This window comes from Lepidothrix coronata, unplaced genomic scaffold, assembly GCF_001604755.1.
Source record: "Lepidothrix coronata isolate B3197 unplaced genomic scaffold, Lepidothrix_coronata-1.0 Scaffold36, whole genome shotgun sequence".
In the NCBI taxonomy this organism is placed as follows: domain Eukaryota; kingdom Metazoa; phylum Chordata; class Aves; order Passeriformes; family Pipridae; genus Lepidothrix; species Lepidothrix coronata.
Window position 1 is genome coordinate 1,425,029 of NW_016690216.1, and position 19,031 is coordinate 1,444,059.

The window sequence follows — 19,031 nt, forward strand, 5'->3', positions numbered from 1 at the left end:
CCCGCTATGCTAATGGGAATACATAAATATTTGGATACCTGCAGCAGCATCGGCTATGGGTTACAGAGTACATACTTGCCTGTATATGTAAAAATTATGCAGCTGTGTTTTGGTAAATATTTCATTAATAAGTTGCACATAAAGAGAGAATTTCTGCTGTACAAAATAATCTATTAGTTGAAGTAAAATAATGAAGATGGGTACATAGACCACTCTTGCATCTCACTGTATCTGTGAAAAACACCTGTTTGAGTACGCTTACATGCCACATGAGCTGAAGATGTAAAGGACTGTGGTAAAATCACATCTATACACTCTTAAAATTCTTGAATCAGATGGAAATACTATCATTTCACTAGAATGATAAGGCAGTTTTCAAAAGCAGCAGAGAACATGAGTTAAAAAAAGGTTAAGGACAATGGAGGAGGGGAAAGAAGATAACGAGGGTCCCATTTGCAATTCCTTCACCTGTTGGTCCACTCCTGTCTTTGGAAGGTTTTTTTCGTGGATCTTGCAAAACTGTTTCTCTATTTTGTTACTAAAGCAGTGGACTTTCTAGAGTGTGTTTTAATCTAATTACTACTATAACAAAAGTGATTTTAAAGCCAGTTGCATTCAGTGAGTACATTATATTTTATTTTATTGGTGACATCTGTGTCAGTGCACTTCTATATCAAGGACAAATGTACTTATTTAGTCTGTTTTCTACCTTCTTGTATTAGCACTTCATATTTGGGGAAAAAGTTCCTCCTGAGTATTTATATGGTAAGGCTTATGTTATAAATCAGTTTTACAGAGCCCTTTGGTCATGCCAGTATTTGGCCTCAATGAAGTCAGATAGTGTTAGAAAGAGATTGTATCAGTTGGGGAAGACAAGACTTTTTGTGCTGTTTTTTTCCTATGAATAGGACCAATTTAGCCTCCCATGAAAATCCTTAAAATAAATTCTTCCTGACTCTGTGCTCTGGTGTTCCCTGACCTTGGTTACCTCATGTGTTAGGTCCTCCATTCACATTGTGGCTTTAATGAGGTACATTCCTCTTATGGTCTTGTGACTCACAGCTCTGATCAATTGCTAAGCTCCAAAGCCTAATTTTGCAAGAAATTACCATGAAAAAGTTATCATTCAACAAAAATTACCATGAGGATCTCTGCGCAGTCACAAGAATAGGAAAATTTTGGATTTTTTTTTCAGCCCTCTAATGTCTGTTCAGAACATTCAGTAATTGATTTGTTTGCTTTCCGGTGAACTATACCCATTTCTTAAGTGAGGCACAAACAGCTTCAGGAATTAACTGACATAATGTGAAGAGGAAAAAGAGAAAAGCAGATGCTTCATTCTTTTTCTGCTGTTTGCTAGCCTGTGTAGGTGTTTGGCCAGGAGAATCTAATAAAACAGAAAGTAACTACAGCAGCAAAAGATATTAACGTTTGGATAATTGCTCTGAAGAAGAACAAAACGTGAAATTGAATATTCCCTGGAAACATGCTCAAGTGCAATAATACTGAAACTCTTCAAGTGGAAGAAATCCTGTGCGCAGAACGTCTTAATCAATAAGTCATTCAAGATATAATCCATAAACCATTCTTTCTGCATATAAAAGGAATGCATTGCTTGCTTGTGAAATGATCATCTGATGACCATCTTATAATCTCTCCATCACTACAGCAGCCAAAGCAAATGAGAGCAACAGCAAAGGAAAAAGCGGTTGGAGAAGAGGATGGAGACAGGTGGGAATGAAGGCAGTGGCTGGCAGTCACACTTTTGAGGCACAGCCAAGGCATCCATTGATGAGAACTCTTGATACATTTTCAAATTCTCTTATTTCTGATGCATTGAGATAATAATGCTCCAATAATAATGTGAAACGGAAGAGACCACTTTGTTGTGTATGGTCCCACTTACAAACAGAGCTGTTGACCTAACTTGGTATATACCTAAGTAGGACAGTAAATTAAAAAATGAGTAGTACCTTTACTCAACTAGCTCTTAATTTCTTACAGTAAATTCTTCTTAAAGTTTGAGTACATAGCACAAATCAGATACTGATGTGTGCTTTAAAAGAAATTAAAATCAATTAATGAATTATTTATTTGAATGAATCAAAATATATATTAGTAATTTTTTAGCGAATTTCAGGAAGGATAACCATTATCTATCATACAAAGTCAAGAAGCTGAACCCTTGCTTTTATTGCAGAGTTCATTCATATATATGAAACACTGACCAGCTTTTTCACAGTAACAGAAGTGATGCAATAAATCCAGGTGCAAAATTGCCCTTCTTGACAGTGATTTGAGCATTATGAGACCTTCTGTCTTTCATGGTTCTTGCTTTGGGGCTTTTACAAGTACTACCTCAGCTGTGAAATAGTCATTGATAAGATTATCATTTTTATGAGAATGCATGGAAGACAGTTGAAAATCAGTTATAGAATTTCATGTTTATGTGGAATGGAGAGAATGTCCCTCCATCTTCTGTAATATACTTTACCCTAGCTATTTGAATCTAATTAGTAATATAAGGGAACTTTTATTCTAAGACCAGTTGAAGTTGAGTTTTTCTACAATTCCTCAGGCAATATCCTCTATTCGAGCAATACGTTTGAAATCCTTTATTGAAATAAAGGTGTTATTTAAAAAAAAACCAAGAAAACAACTAATGCCTAGTTTATGAAATTTCTGAAACTGCTGAGAAATACTTAGCATCTGACCTACAACTGTTCTTAATAACTATTCTTATTCTCCTATTTCTTTTTCACAGCACTTTTTGTTTTTACAGTTCACCAATTGTTTTTCTGTGACACTGATAAGGAAAATAAAGTTATGTTGAAATTCTATTTGTGAGCTGAGCTGCTGCTAGTAGTTGCCAGCAATGTAAATTTAACATCATCAAATTGTTTGCTAATGAGAAACATGCAGTACGTCCAAGTGAAAGTAATTAGGTCAGCAGAGATTTTCAAGATCTTTATTACTATGTGTTTGATAGCTCAGCAGTTGTCTTCTAATTTAGAAGAGGACTAAAAAGAACCTGGGTATCTGCCCTCCATGGAGGTTCCTGTTAAATAAACCCAATCTGTATTCTCTTGCCTCCTCCCACTTGTCCCAATCTTCCTTTTTTGGTACTTCCTGACTTTCAAATAGGCTGTTTTCATCCTGACTCAGTCCTTTTGCTGTTACAGATACCAGACACCGTTTTGCTTCAACAGTGCACAGCACAATGCTGTTCAAATCCATAATTACTACAAATGCTGATAGGAATAACAAAATCTCACAAAAGCGCTGTATTTACTTGGACTGCTTGTTTGATTTAAGTATGCTCTTACCAATCTTGAGTCATGTAATTGTAAAAGATTGAGGGTAGACTTCAACTGTAATTTTTGAAGCATTACTGTTTTAAGAATTATTTATTTAAAATACATTCTGTCCTTTGAGTATAGTTTTTATATTTGATAAAAGTCTATTTCCTGCAGAGTGAGGCTCAATATGGTAGCTATTACTGCATTGCATAGAAATAAGTCTTAAGGTCCTTACAGTGATCAAAAGATTAGTTGGAAGCTGGGACAGACCCTGATAGACAGGTTAGCTGGATGGCCATAACTCAGCTAATGCTTGGAACTGAATAGTGACTTTAAAATAAAACATTTAGTTGGATATCAGAACAGTTTTTATGCTCAGAGAAATAAAGTTTTGGATTAGCTTCCTGCAAAAAGTAATCAATTTCTAAAATGGATTTTGAGCGTAGGAATGAAAACTTCTGTAATGTTTGTCCAAGTTATCAAAATTTTGGACTTTATGGCCCAGGATGGGACTTGGACACTACAGTAGTAAGATTTCTCTACCAGTCTTCCTTTCTCTGTGAGTATTTGACATTTTATCAGATTAATCTGTTGTTGTATGTATGAATTCTCATTCATATGTCCCTCCTATGACATTCTATTGAACGGCAATTTTCTACAGGTGCTCCTGTTTACCCAATTAGTCAGAAAAGCCCAGGCACATCTGGGATGTATCGCAAAGGCAGAGAGGATGTTCAGGACACAAGTCTTTCCGTGGGGTGCAGGGCTGTGGCTGTACTAAGTATGCTTCCAGCTTCTGGGTCTCTGCAGAAAGCTTTGTTGTCATTGTTGACTGCAAGAGCAAACCACAGTTGACTATAGGTGCTGAAAACTGCACATCAATATACCTTTTTGGATTCTAAAACTGTCTATGCAGATAATTTTTACCTGATGACAAATTAGTGAAATCAGTGGGTTTTAGATACATAAGCACTTTTAATGCTTCTTCAGCACCTATGCTTGCATTTAGACATCTAAGCACCTCTAACATTTGTTTCCTGATGCTATGGTGGCTAAGACTGGGAACATTCAGAGGAAAAGAAAAAAATAATAGATGAAGGGGAGGTTTAGGAGAGCTTTACTTTCCAATTAATTTTCTTTTATCCCCAGCATGGCACTTTCTTGTGACACCTCTGACTATATGATGACCCAGTTCTTTACTCCAGAGATAGGATCAAGCTGTGGGAAAGACAGCTGGGGGTTGCTGGACAACCCCACCACTGGTGTGGGTGCTAATTAGCACTGTGTAGTAATTAACTCATCTGTGCATCAATAGAAAAGAAAAGGTCTGGAAAAAATGTTCCTTGCTTCCTGCCTACCATTCTGTGTGATTTGGAACTATTCTTTGAAGTCAGCTGTGTCCAGGTTTATTGGCAGCTTCAGTAAGCCTGTTGTACTGCCATAATAGAAGAAAAATTAAAGCAGGCAGTAAAGGGAAAAGACTATTTTTGTGGGGTCTTGGGAGGAGGGGTTTGGGGTTTGTTTTTTTTTCTCCTATGTTGCTACTTTCTTGGATATCATTTTAGGAGGTAAATGGAAGTCTGTATGCTAAGGAAGCAATTATAATCAGTGAATCTAATGACAAATGATTTAGCTAACTACCCTCATTACATTGAACATCTGATTACACTGAATGTAGTATTTGTCATTTTAAAGAGTTTCATTTACAATGTAGCTTCAAACAATTTCTCTGTCTGAAGACTCCTGTATTTTTTTTTTATGTCATAAGTAGTTCTCCACAGAGCAATGGCAAACTTAATTGAATTCTTTATTTAGGGATGTTGCAATTCATGAGGTTTTCATATTGTTGGGGTTTCTTGTTTCATCTAATTTTTTGAAAGATAAGAAAAGGAAACTATTTCTACCCCTAGAATTTATGCAAACATGGAACAAAATCTGTCTGAGGAATGTAACATCTCTTTTATTTATACATACATGTATACATGCACAACAGTCTCTTAAGATGCAGACTGCTTGGCAGGCTGATATTTTCCTTATCCTGTATAATTTAATAAATGCAGAAAGTAGATATGATGGCACTCATGGCTTCAGGCTGAAGTAAAATTCTCTAAGAGTTGCTTTGCTATAAATGAGCTACAATGGCATAAAGGACGTATCCACTTAAGGATAGTTAATTACTATGAAAGCAAGAGCTTGTCTGTCTCTGAAACAAACTGATGAAGGCTCAAGGCAACACTTGTGTTATCACAAAGACTAGATCATATATCAATTCCTGTAATAAATATATGAAAATCCACCTTAAAAGTGACAGATTCCTTCCCCCACTGTTTCCAGTGGAAAGCTTTTCCAAACCAAGCTGCTCATGTGATTAAGAAGCTTATGTTGCTTGTCCTTGTGCCACTCTTGTCCTGTGATTTTAGTCTTACTCTCCTTCATGTCTGTTCTCTTCAGTGAACCACATGTTAATGAGCAACTAACAGTTTTTGTCATTGCCATCAAATTCAGAAAAGAACAACGTGAAGAGAGTTACAGGTTTCAAACCGTGGTTCTGTGATAAGATTTTCTTTTTGTAGCAGAAAAAAGCAGATGCAAAACTGTTTTCCTGTACTCAGTGTTACCTGTTTGATACCTAGCTTTGTATTCAAAAAAGCAACAGTAAAATTGGACTGTAATGCTACATACACAAATTTATCATGTATTTTATATGACTATAAACATTGGAAATATAATGCCCCTTAGATTTTTAAGATGTTGTTCCAAATGAACTAGAATCTTGTGATTTAAGTCTCTCTAAATGCAAAACCTTTATGAAGGAGAGATAGAAAATTAAGCATTCCTTCTGAAGGACGTAACAAGGAAATAACAGCTTGTCTCCTGATGAACTTAATGAGAAGTATGTTAGGTAAAACAGAAATCGAGATTCATTGCATCTAAGTGAAGCAAGACTAGAGAGAGAATAGAGAGATCTGGGGCAAAATAAATTAAATTTATCTAGCTGGTCTAAAAGATACTGCCAGCTGGCTCGAATTTAGCTTCAGGAAGTTTTTTTCCCCTTTCAGTGCTGTGCTTATTCTGTGAATGTAAATTCATTGTTTCGTTAGACTATTAATACAGTATGATCAGTATTTATTATAGATGATGTTCTGAAATTGGAAATTATGTGTCTTGATAGATAATATGTACTGAGTCTTTGCTCACTAGTTCATCATCTAGTTCATCCTGCTTTCTTTATCCTCCTCAAATGCAGAGAACATATATATGCAGCCATCAAAGGTGGAGCCTTTTCTTTCACTCTGGTCACTGATGGGAGTCCAGCCCAAGCCTGCAGCTTGTACAGCTTGTAGCTGTAGTTGAAATCCTGAGAACCCAATGACTATTTGCCACATTGTCTTTTTTAACAGTGTATTCCATGTCTGGAATATCAGGAGCTAAAAAGGAGACATCCACTGTCTGAAAGGCAAATGTGGAAGCAATTAATTAGCATTATTGTGTTCAGTGTGGATTTGGCTGTTTGGATAATGATGGGATAAGCAAGAAGGCAGCTGTAATTGGTCTGTGGCTCAAGAACTTCCCTTTCACATCATCATGAAAAGGATGGTTTCAGGTGCTTTTGGATGTAGGTAGAGATGCTGGAGACTAGATTTCCTGGAAAATAGGAATGTGAAATAGGTATGTGAAAAGTGGGCAGTGTTAAATAGAGCAAATTGGATTTGGATTTGGTTTTGTCATCCATAACTTTCTGTCTTCACATTTCTATGCTCTCATTTCTGAGATCCCCTGTGTTTATAAAGGTTTGAGAGCAGGGCTGTGAAGTGTCTGCTTGGATAGGAGATCTCTTCCTTTGCAAGCATCCTTCTCAGTTTGCACCTCAGATACTTGTACTCATCCTAATGCCAATTTCTCAACCTGCCTTATTCATAGACGGGAGAGAGGTTAAATTTGTGAGAGACCACTAGTTTAGCGAGATGCTGCAGTCTTGCAAGAAAATTGTTATTAAGGAAATACAAAAGTATATGTGCATATAGATGCCAATACATAGAGATACTGTTTATCTATGTCATAAGTACATGCTTTTTAGATTGAGCTGAAGAAAAGAATTAGGGACACTAACTCCAACACTTCCCAACTCTGCACCTCTGTTCCTTTCTAAGGTTCTTGACTACGGTTTTGTGCATGATCTTGAATATCTTGTGACTGAGACACTGAAAATCTAGTAGAATTAAGGCATATTTCCATCCTTCTGTTGCAGACATTTTGAGTTAATTTATATGTATGCCACAATGATGCAGAAAATATAAAAGACTGAATTCTTCTCCTCTATAAAATCAAAGTAAAAGCTTTCTAGAGCAGAACCCCCAACTGGCCTTTTTTAAATGCCATAACCCAGTTACTCCCCCCTCTCTTATCACTTCTTTACTATCTTTGTATTTTCAAGACAAGATTACCAATACCTAGCATAACCCTATGTGCTTACTGAAACAAGAAATTGAGAATAAGACATGGATTTGCTCGAATTTTTTGCATGTACAAAGTTACTCAGGAATGCGTCTCTCTGCTGGTCTGGAGCCTTCTTAGGGTTCCATTTGCAATATTTTAAATTTTCAGCATTTTATATGTCTCTGTCAGTTTTGGAGGGTACCCTGTAAAATGCTTCACTAAGAAAACGTCAGTACTGCTGCATCTCCTTTGTACTTAAGTTCTGGGAAAACATCTCGGGAAGGCATTCACCTTGTGATAGATTTTTCTTCTTGAACCTTAAGATGTTTGTTACTTTATCTCAGTGTTAGTTTTCCCTGAGATACTTGTCCCATTATTTGGCATTGTTACTTAGGGGATATCCTACAAAACTCAAATGCAGCAATCAATACTCCCTTGTAGATTTAGTACTGGATTATCTACCTTTTTTTTTTTTTTTAAGAAAGGTTTTTCTGTTACATTTTAGAGAAATTGTAAGGCTTTAAAAGAAAAACTAGCGTCGCATTTGGAGACAAAGAACTATGATTTCATTCTGGTTCATTTCAAATGGATTAGAAAATATTGTCTAAATTGGGCACCATGCCAAGATTGCCATTAACTTTTCCTATAAAATATGATTAAGGACCTTTACAAGCATTTAGTAATTAAGTGAAGTGCTTTGGAAATTTATATGCTGTCCACAGTTTGTCATGTTCTATAAAATACTGAAGACAGTTTTTATGAAAAGCAATAGAAATAAAGCACTTGGGGAATATCTGGGAGTGTTATCTGATTGGGGAGGGGGGAATAGTTTCACTTGTAACAGGATACTTTGATGTTTTTAAATGCATGTTGTGTATAGTTGATTTTTTGTTTGTTGTTTAGGTTAATGAATAATTGACTGAATAAATGGAGTAATTCCTATAATTGTATATCCCATTCTAGTGTCCATGTTGCTTCATTTTGTATCCTGAGTTAATTATTTTCTATGTACTCCATTAATGTGTGTACTGTTCTATTTTTGGTTTCTGGTTTCATTTAATGCAGCTGAATTTGCTGAAATAACAGTCCAAAGAGAATGAGAGTGCTGAACAGACTCCAAATGAAGCAGGTTTTCCTATCTCTTGGCAGGAAAGAGCGGTATAGGCTTTCAGTCTGATAATGGTCAGTGGAGAGCAGGGCGATGCTTTGTTTTTTAGCTTTGCTAACAAGGAAAAAGGTTGGTCTATTGCTGCTGAGGTAGCTTTTATGTGCTGTGGCCCCTCAAAGTGATTTATGAGTAATTTTCTCTACAAACCTCTTTTCCTTTCAATGGTTTCCAGCTTCCTTTGACACAGAGTACATTCTGGATCATGCAACAGGCTTAATGGAATAACAAAGCTTTGCTGTGCTTTCTGAAGGGATTAATTCAAACCTTAAATTTGGGAGAAGATGTTTTTCAAAACTACAGGCGATAGGAAGAAAAGTTTACTAGAATTAAAAGTGGATGGATTTTTTTTATCCACACAATTATTCCAGATTATTGAAGAATAAAAGATATTCAAATCTGCAGTCTGCACCCCTGCCCACAGGGCAACAAAGATGGTGAAGGGGTTTGAGGGGAAGCTGTATGGGGAACAGCTGAGATCACTTGCTCTGCTTATCCTGGAGAAGAGGAAACTGAGGGAAGACCTCATGGCAATCCTCAGCTTCCTTGTGAGGGGAAGAGGAGGGGCAGGCACTGATCTCTTCTCTATGGTGACCAGTCACAGGACCCAAGGGAATGGCCTGAAGTTTTGTCAGGGGAGGTTTAGGTTATCCAGAGGCTGGTTAGGTGCTGGAACAGGCTCCCGAGTTTAAGAAGTGTTTGGAAAATACCCTTGGGCACATGGTGTGACTCTTGGGGATGGTCCTGTGCAGGTCTAAGAGTTGGACTCAATGATCCTTGTGAGTTCCTTCCAACTCAGCATATTCTGTGATTCTGTGATTTAGTCAGGTCTGCTCCTTGTGGACAGGCAGTGGAGCTACATCATAGTGATACCTTGAGGTTGTCACTGGAGAATATCTTTCTTTTTTTCCTGTGTCTTCCATAGTTCAGTGGGGCTTGTCTTGTTTTGTTTTATTTAAACCTTGCCCAGAATTGCAGCAGTGATAGCTGTTGACTGGTTCTCACTGGTTGTACAGGCAGGGAGGCCTACCAAATATTTCTATTTTCAGCTCCCCCAGGAGGTTTTAGGAGCTTTACAACTAGCAGAATGAGTTTTGCGATCAGAGAATCACAGAATGTTTTGAGTTGGAAGGGACCTTTAAAGTTCATCTGGTCCAACTCTACTGCTATGGGCAGGGACAATGTTTTTTTAAGTGTTGTTGCAGAGGCAAAAAACCCTGTAATCTTAGAGGTAAGTAGGATATTTCCACTGCCTATGAGATCTTTAATGATAGCTCCTCTGTGGTGAGCAACTAAGTTGCTTATAAACTGGAAAGTTAAAACAAAAATTCGTTTAGGTCTCCTGAGTGGAAAGAGACAGGAGAAGAGCTCTATGCTTCCTGTGTGCTCTTTGCTAAAGCTCTTCCTTTTTGGTGTTGAGTAAGAGGAAAGGTTCTTTGTTTTAGGAGAGGATAGTGTGGAAACCCTCTGTACAAAATGTCAGCCTCCTTTGTGTCACACAGAAATTAGTCGACTTTGTATTTGAAAACAGCACATGATGCATTTGTGCATTCTATATAAAGTTCTTCTGGGACTATTCATTGATAAGGGAAAGGTATTAGAAGGAGCTGGGATAATATGAGTTGATACACAGTGGATAAACCTGATTAAAGTAAGTATGCGTTGTCCATCACTGTTGTCTTCTGCAGGTAAATTAGAATTTTCTTTGGCTTTTCCTTTAATGCATTAATTAATTTTCAAAGAAGTGTAAAGAAAGGCAGTTTGTTTTTTATTTGCACATACATGCACGAGTGCACACATTGCAAATGCCATTTTGCTTGTATGTTGCATATTTGTTCCTTGAAGGATTATTACTTTTTTGTTTCTTTTTATATTGTGAACATATATACATTTCCTCTGTCAGTACTGTGTTTCATGTTTGGGATTCTGCTTCTATGTTATTGCAGTTGTATAGAGTGAATATAAAAAAGCTTGTAGTGTGTGAGGCTCAGGCACTGTTTATATGCCAAGTATATATTAAAATCTATACAGTTGCCACAAACCTTTTTATGGATTGTTTTGGTGAAAATCACTTTCAGATCCATTTTTCTCTGATAACTGGACATTACAATTTTGCACTGTACTATCAAAGAGGAGAGGGACAGTTTTTGTCTTCAGAACAAAAAATGTACCTTATTACTTTAAAGGAAAGAGTGATAATGCCTGTTTAGTATTGTATTACTCCTTGACCCTCCCTTAGCATAAGGTAAAAAAAATTCCAGCCTTAGGATGGTGTCTAACAACAATCACTTACGTACATTTTGTTCAGGAGCTTAAACAGTTAACAGTTGTTGCCTTATTCTGTTTGTTCTTTCAGGGCATTCTACCTGGACAAGTCAAACTTGCCTCCAAATTCAACATCTAAAGCAGCATATATAGATAAGGTAAATAAAAATATTAAGTGCCTAATTAAACTTTCTATGCTACACACTGTGTTGTCAAGGCTTTCTTAATTCCATCAATAAACTGAATTATTTAAAGCTGTGGGGAGAGGGGCAGGGAAGGGAGGAGCTCTCTTACAGCATTTTGTTCCACCTGTGTTTTAGAGGTAGGTGGTGCCCTCTGGTTCTGTATCAAAAGGTGTGGCAGGAGGGTATCTATGTGTTTGAGAAGAGAAATCATAACTTTCCTTTTTCACTGTGCTTTCAGAGCAGTGCAACTGCTTTTAAGAGCATGTGCGGTGGGATGGGGGAGGACAGGTGCAGGCAGAAATTCTTTGTTCTGAATGCTGGAAGCGCTTTTCCAAATTAAATACTCCTTCAGCAGCCTGCTCAGAAGGCTTTCTTCTGAATTTTCTCATTTAGGCTTTCTTCAAATGCTTTCATCTGTCTTTAAACCTCTGTGGCTCAGAGATCCCAGGGGCTATGAAAATTCGTTTAGTGCTCTCTCCTGCTGTTGGAGAGTTAATGCCTGTACTGCAACCCAATAGGGGAAGTAAAGAAATTCCTATGGTCTTGCCTATGCTGACTTCAAAAGTGATTGAGCTACTGTGGCTTGAGAAATAATAGTGATCATCAGCTGAGCTATATGACAGACTAAAATGTTATGTCAGTATCACCAGCATTGCTGTTAACAGACTGATAGTTCCTGTTTCTTGGATCCATGCAGGACTGCACAGGAGGGAAGGACATTGGCTTCTCCTTCCCTGGGGAGTGAGCAACTTAACTTGCCCATGCAGTCAGCGGTGCAGCAGGGGATGTTCAGCTGTATGTGAAATGCTTGTTACCCCTAAACCTGTTCCCTGTCTATTTCAGTGAAAAGTTCAAGGGCAAGAGAAAAGTATCTCATAATCCAGATCTGACCAAGGGATACTATGTTAGGCTAATGCATTTATTTTGCAACTGGAGCAAGCCAAGAGTGAGTGCATGATCCATTTTTGGCTGCACTTTTCACTTTATTGCCCATAGCTTTGCATTAGTAAATGACACCATCTAAAATCAATTTAAATGGGTGCAAGTTAAACCAGTAGGACCTAAACCAAGTTAAATCTATATGTACCCAGGTTTAAATATGCTATTTGTTATAGTTGATTTACTTGACCTCTATGCTTTCCAATGAAATAACTATCACATAGGAGCAAGTGAGGCTGCCATTTCCCTAACTGTTAAAACTGTCCTTAGGGAATGAATCTGTCTTTCAAAAGATTAATTCTTTGAGTAGCACAGGGGTTTGTTGGAATCTTTAGGTGTTTCTGGAATAAACAGAAGTCAGAATTTGGAATTATGAGGTCTGCAGAATGGTATTGTGAACATCTCTGGTACACAAAGCACCACGAAATACTGTTTTCATTGCTAGACCACTCTTGAAGGATCCTCTTCTGACAGCAGCCTTGCACTTGAAGTTGTCTTCTTTATTAGGTGGATCATTCATTTTTAGTACAGTAATCCTGGGATCATTTTAAGTCCTGCTACAAAGTTAACTGTTCTTGCTTTGTGATATGTTTTTGACTTGTGTTCGTTTTTATTTTTTGATGTTGCTAGTCAGGATTAGGAACTAGATATTTGATAAATAAAGGACAGTGTTGTCATAATTATAAGCTGATTTTCTCAGCAGGTCTATTAACCAGTCTTAGTATTCCTTCTGTATCTGTGTGTGGTTGTGGGTTGCCTCTTCATGGCTTCCCTTCTTTGCCCAGTCCATTAGTGGATATAGCCCTCATGGGTCTATTCAGTCTATTGAAGTGAAGAACACTTCCATAGGCAGGCCTGGGAATGAAACAATCAGTGATGGTAAGAATTGAAAAGTGTTTAAAAGTTCTTAGGTCATGTAACAGAAAACTGTGTTTTGTATTTATGTCATGGAATTTGGCTTTGGCTTTCTCAACTAGATCGGGTATTCCTCCTGTGATGACCTGTTCTTTTAGAGTATTTCATGTGTTCTCAGTAGCAAATATTTAAATAACTCTAATTTCCTTTCTTGCAGCTGATGAGGCCTCTCAATTGCTTGGATGAACTTTACCGACTCATAGGGTCCTTTATCCGATCCAAGCGCACCGCCGCCTGTGCATACACTGCGTGCAGTGCTTCTGGAGTGGGATTGCTTTCTGTGTCATCTGAACTCTGTAGCAGGCTTGGAGCTTGTCACATCATTATGTGCAACAGTGGAGTTCACCGGTATGATGATTTTTTTTTTCCTCCATTGATTGCAGTCATTCATGCAGCCGTTGCAGGTTGGAGACCACTGCTCTTTATTAGGTATTTAGGGTTCTTACACTAAATACCTAATATCTTAAACTAAATATCTAACTTGAAAGATTTTTGGTGAAATTCTAGAGTTGTATTTGCAGTAATTGACAGAAACGAGCAGTACAATTTGTGTTTTGTGCAGTTGTAAAGGATTGTTCCTCATTCAAGTCAGTAAAAGGCAGAAATCTGAATTGCCAAAGCAGAAAAAGGAACATTACCTATATGAATACCACCTACTATATTGAACTCTTAATACAGGCAAGAAATGCTGAAATTTGTATTTAGTTTGTATGCTAGAGGGAACAATAGTAGAGTTTGTTTCAAGGAAAAAAAGTAACTTAAGACACACATTTTTGCAAGAATACTTTATGATAAGTAGAGGTTCAGCCTGTAGAATGGTCGATAGGTTTAATACAATATCAAAAAATAGACTGACCTGTAATCAACTGATCTTTGTCATCAACCCTAAGAGATTTTATTAGACAAATATATATATATGACAATAGCATCATTATATATATGACAAAAACATCATTATAGACCTCTCTAATATTCTGTTTATGCTCCAGCTGGGCAGATTACAATTTTTTTGGTCCATTCCACTAAAAAAGCAAAGACTACAACTGGAGAAGGGGAAAAAAACCCCAACAAACAAAAGACCTAACATAACAAATAATCTGATGCTAAATATCTGCACGTTTTATAAGAATTCTGAACTGTAGATCAGAAGTAGCAGTATGTAAAAAATGCTGCTTAGTTGCTGATCTATGCAAGTCCTTACTTTAGCAGACTTGGTGACCTGGTGTTAGAATAAGCATTACTTTCTCTTCATTTTAAGTAATATCCTTTCTTTAACAGAGCTCTGACGAGGGAAGGAAAGAAAAAGGCAATTGCAACATAAGCTGCAATGGAGATTATCAGGCATGAAGAAAAGGAAAAGCTCCATATATAGCCATCATCATTAAATTGAGCAAGGACAATGCTTGCTATTTGACAGAGTTTGCAACAGACTATTTGTATTACTCTCTGTCAATGATACCAGTGTATATATCATGCTGTATACTGCACTTGACTTTAGGTAATAGCAGAAAAAAGCTGTGTTATGTACCACTAGTCACTATATCAGATGAAGATGGAAATACTATATAGCATGGGCTGTCATGATGCTGTTGTTTCAGAAGGCCATGAAGCTATAAAGTTTTTCTCATTGTCTTGGTTTCAGTTTCATGTCTTATGTCATCAGAAAAGACTGGGCTTAATTGTGCCATTTTTTATAAAGCTGGGTTTCATCACCATTTCAATTAATTCATTAGTATATTCGTGCCAAAAATTCTTACAGTTTAACAATAAAGTCAGAACAACTTTAATAGCCCAAATAACCTATTACTCTATAGTGTGTGGGTCACAAATTATTCAGAATAATTTGGTGACTGAAGAAGACGTGGTTTGCTTATATCTGAACATGAGCTGTTCTTAGATGAAAATAAATTAGCCATCAAATTTCTACTCAAAACTAGGGATAAATCAAAGGTATAAACTATTAAATGTTTATTTAGTATATTTAAAACCCACAAAATATTAGAAAACCAACATATTGGATTTAAAGACTATATTAGGAATAGTCATTCCCATGGGAATGGGATTTAAAAGTGCTATGTATGGGTTTCCATCTAGATGTTAAAGGACTTAATATCACCTCTTCATATAAAGTAAAGATGCAAAACACCTCTCTAAAGCATATCTAGTTCTGCTTTACAGTGAGTCCATTTGAGCTTTGGTACTAGATACTATTACTTCATTTGTGCATTAATACTGCCTTTTTGGCTGCCATCTGTTCAGAGAAAGAAACATCAATTCTTGGCCTTATCAGAGGTATTTTAAGATAGGCCCTCCAGGAAAAAGGAATGGATTACTTGAGAATTTTTAGAGGTATGCAGGAGTTTGTGCCCAGAATTTCCAAAGGTTCAGAAGAAAATCTCTGCATTTAGAGACTAGGAGGGATTCATGTGCTCTTATTTTTTGAAGTGGTAAAAGCTGAGGAAGATTTTTAACAACGGTTTTCTGAAGTTACTGTTGTGCATACAAACTGATGGATGAAGTTTTTCCTTAGCATTTGGCGTCATATAAAGTCACTTCATGAGCTGTTTTCTCTTTCTGGCCTCCCTAGGCCACCTCTCTACGGTCCAGTACTAAGTGGGGGCTCTGCTTTTCGTCATTCTGAAATTGCCTTTGCGCTGATAGCCAGATCAAGGACTCCTGACTGTTTTTTAGCACTATGCTATGGATATTAAATGAGTTGAAAACTGGTAATATCTACAGATGCTACTAGGTAAACAGATGGGGAGAAAGATGTGAATTGTCCTTGTCGATTAAACTTTGAAAATCTATTCACTTATCAGTCATGCCAGCTTAAAATTAAGACTTGGAGGAAGGTCCCCCTATGCTTTCTTTTAAAAAGCCTTCATTTTAGCACAATTTCTATGATTGATCTCTAACGGCAGTGAATGTCTGAAAGTCTGTGGAAGAGTACAGGGTGCTCTGCTCATCTTTCTTTTGTTCTTGGGGAGTGGGAACTGAGCAAGCCATTAATCTGTCAAAGTTTAGATATATTTAATAGATTTTTATATGTGTATATACCTTCCCTCATTCAATTTATCTATCTTTTACTGAACTGACTGGAGAGCCCTTTCTGTGTTTACTCAGCTTAGGTGTCATGAATTGACAGGGGCAGAGGGGAGATTGGGCCACCATTCCTACTAACCAGACTCAAGTCCCAGACAACTTGTGAGGGAGGCGCTGGTTGACAGTCCAATGCAGAAAAGGCCAAGAACTATGAAACAGCAGCTTTGTCTGCTTTGACAGTGATTGCTGATCTCTGGATAAGCAATGTCTTGGTTTCTGACTTCTCTGTGATCCATATTAAATTGCTTTTTACGCTGCACTAGGCTAAAACAGCTTGACAGAGTTCATACTTTGATCCCTATATCCAAGATAATGCTGGGGATTTTGGATTGCTGGTGATTGCTTTGCTTTGATTTTTATTATGACAATATGTTTACCAATTTACATTAGAGCCTGCAATCCTATATGTCTATTTCAGACAGCAGTTCTTTTCAAATGCATTTCAATCACCAGAAAAACAAGAATGGGGGAAAATAAGTCCCTTTAACCTTCACTCTCCTAAGTGATGTGTCAGTGCTATAAATCTCCGCTTGGATTATCATACATCTGGAACAGAGCTCTAAATTAGTTCATAAAATCAATAGTTTGCATTTCTATTTTCCATTTTTTGATCATCTATAATTATATTTCTGCCTGCCAGTCAGATGTCACCCTGCAAACAACACTCTGCTTTCTCCACTTGTATTCGTTCTGTTTGAAGTTGCAATCGATCTGTACAAATGTGGGTGATGAAAGGCACTTTTAAATTTTATTGAATCATGATGCTAGCTCCTGCTTGAGGAAGAAGAGCAAGACTGCACCACACAGACATGTCTTAGCCTCTTTCCTTGCCAAAATGAAATTAGGTGCAGCAGCTGCAGAAGTCTGTTCAGGGACCATAGGCCTTACAGGCTCAAAGGAATCCTTTAAAGCATCCAAATGAAACAAATCCCAAGTTTATTTAAATTTTTGCATTTCCTGGAGGATCAAGAGAAAAGTAATTTATAATCGTGATGAACCCCAGAAAAATCACCATCTTATTTTCTTTTCTGGATTTTAATTTCCCCTCGAGAAATTCTCTTATTAGTGTTACCATCCTTCAAGCGATGGGGTTCTGGCTGGCAGACGGTCAGCTGAATGATGAGGCAGGTTTTGCCAAGGGTTGATTATGCTGTCTCCTGTAGCTGGCACTGCTCCTGCAATTCAGCTAAACCTGCTTCATCTTCCACATTGCAAAGCAGAGTAACACCATAAGCTGTCCATCATGGCCAGCTGCCTTTCTGTGAATCAGATGAAACAAGGTGAAAAATGAGTACTCTGAATTTGTGTTTTGGACATTCATAAGAATCCTTCGTTCTAAATGATTGTAGAAATTTTTCTGTAGGAGTTTAGTTCTGAGCTCAGTGAGTGTGTGCTACAAAAAAAAAGTCTCCTTGAAGTTTTGTGCCTGTATTTAGGCTATTAGCTCCACAGTAAGAAAGCTTTTGGGGATTGATGGGACTACTTTCAGGAGGCAGGTCAGCACAGACTGAAAAACTAATCTGTGCTCTTCTCCAGACATCTGGTCTCAACTGTCCTTTCAGTCCTGTTCTCTTCTGTTTTTTAAATGATAATTCTGTTATGTCTATCTACAATTAGTGTATTTTTGTGATACCTACTGAGGTATAAACAAATTTTTCTTTTTCTAAAATAGTTTAGGATAATAGAGTATTTCATTCTGTGATGGTTACTGAAAACAGTTACATAACTTTTAAATCTGTGAGAATTTGTCTTAAAACAAAATAAATAAGCCATTTAGCACAAATAAATTCTTCCTACAGTGGTGATCATTTTATTTTGCTCTATATTTGCCTTTCATATGCAATCTGGTACATTTTGCTTTGTTTTCTCTAATACATATTTGATGGACTATAGTCTTACTGTTCTTTTGCATGCTTTAAATTCTGAGACATTATTTTGTTTAAAATGCAATCTGAAAATGCAGAGAAGTTCATAAAATGCACTGAGACAGATAAGATGGATCTAAGTTGTTACTAGTATGGATTTCAAGGTGTGCTTTTTTTCTATTTGGATTCCTTTTAACATTATGGATATTTGACACACAACTCTTATCACCGCGCTCTGTAGAATCATCTTCTCATGCTTTAGTTCCTGCAGCATTGCCTTATCTGCAGTCCAGGTCTTTGAATCTGATTTTTTTTTGTACAAAACCTACTACATTCCAATAAAAATAGAGTAGGACCTCTCAAACAATCTAAAATTAAAAAATTAGCCAAATCTTCTTTAATTTTCTGGCATGGAAGAGAGTTAAGTGAATAGCCTGTGCTGAACCATTACAAGACAGGAAGTAAATGGCAATTTTCTTGCGGATTTACATACCTTCTTACAGGGGAAGAAGCCTTTAATGTGAAAGACTTTCTGCACAGAACAAGAGATAATGGCCAAAGCTGGCGTTTCAGATGACTTTAAATTTTGTTTCTTAGTTTGTTTTTGCAAGTATTAACAGAAAATGAGTAAATAAAATGGGTAAGGGAATACTTTGAATCTTTTGGAAATGCTGTTCTTTCATCAAGAAAAGAATATTTAATAATGGAAGTGCCTCCTTGCAACATTTCAAGCTGATTAAAGGTGGCAAGATCTTACAGGAAGAATGATTGTGGAAAGATGCTCCCTGCAGTTTTTTAACACTGACAGATGATGTTTGGTGAAAAGAAGAAAGAAGTATGCTTTTTTTCCCTTCAATTT

At 37.0% G+C, this 19,031-nt stretch overlaps 1 protein-coding gene across 1 annotated transcript in view; it reads left to right on the forward strand.

Moving 5' to 3' along the window:
• Window positions 1-19,031, forward strand: part of PREX2 (phosphatidylinositol-3,4,5-trisphosphate dependent Rac exchange factor 2) — a 177,844-nt gene that overhangs the window by 137,700 nt on the left and 21,113 nt on the right. The window contains exons 37-38 of the mRNA XM_017812536.1: window positions 11,258-11,324; window positions 13,363-13,553. Of these exons, the coding sequence (XP_017668025.1) occupies window positions 11,258-11,324; window positions 13,363-13,553 (258 nt within the window). The remainder of the gene's footprint in view (window positions 1-11,257; window positions 11,325-13,362; window positions 13,554-19,031) is intronic.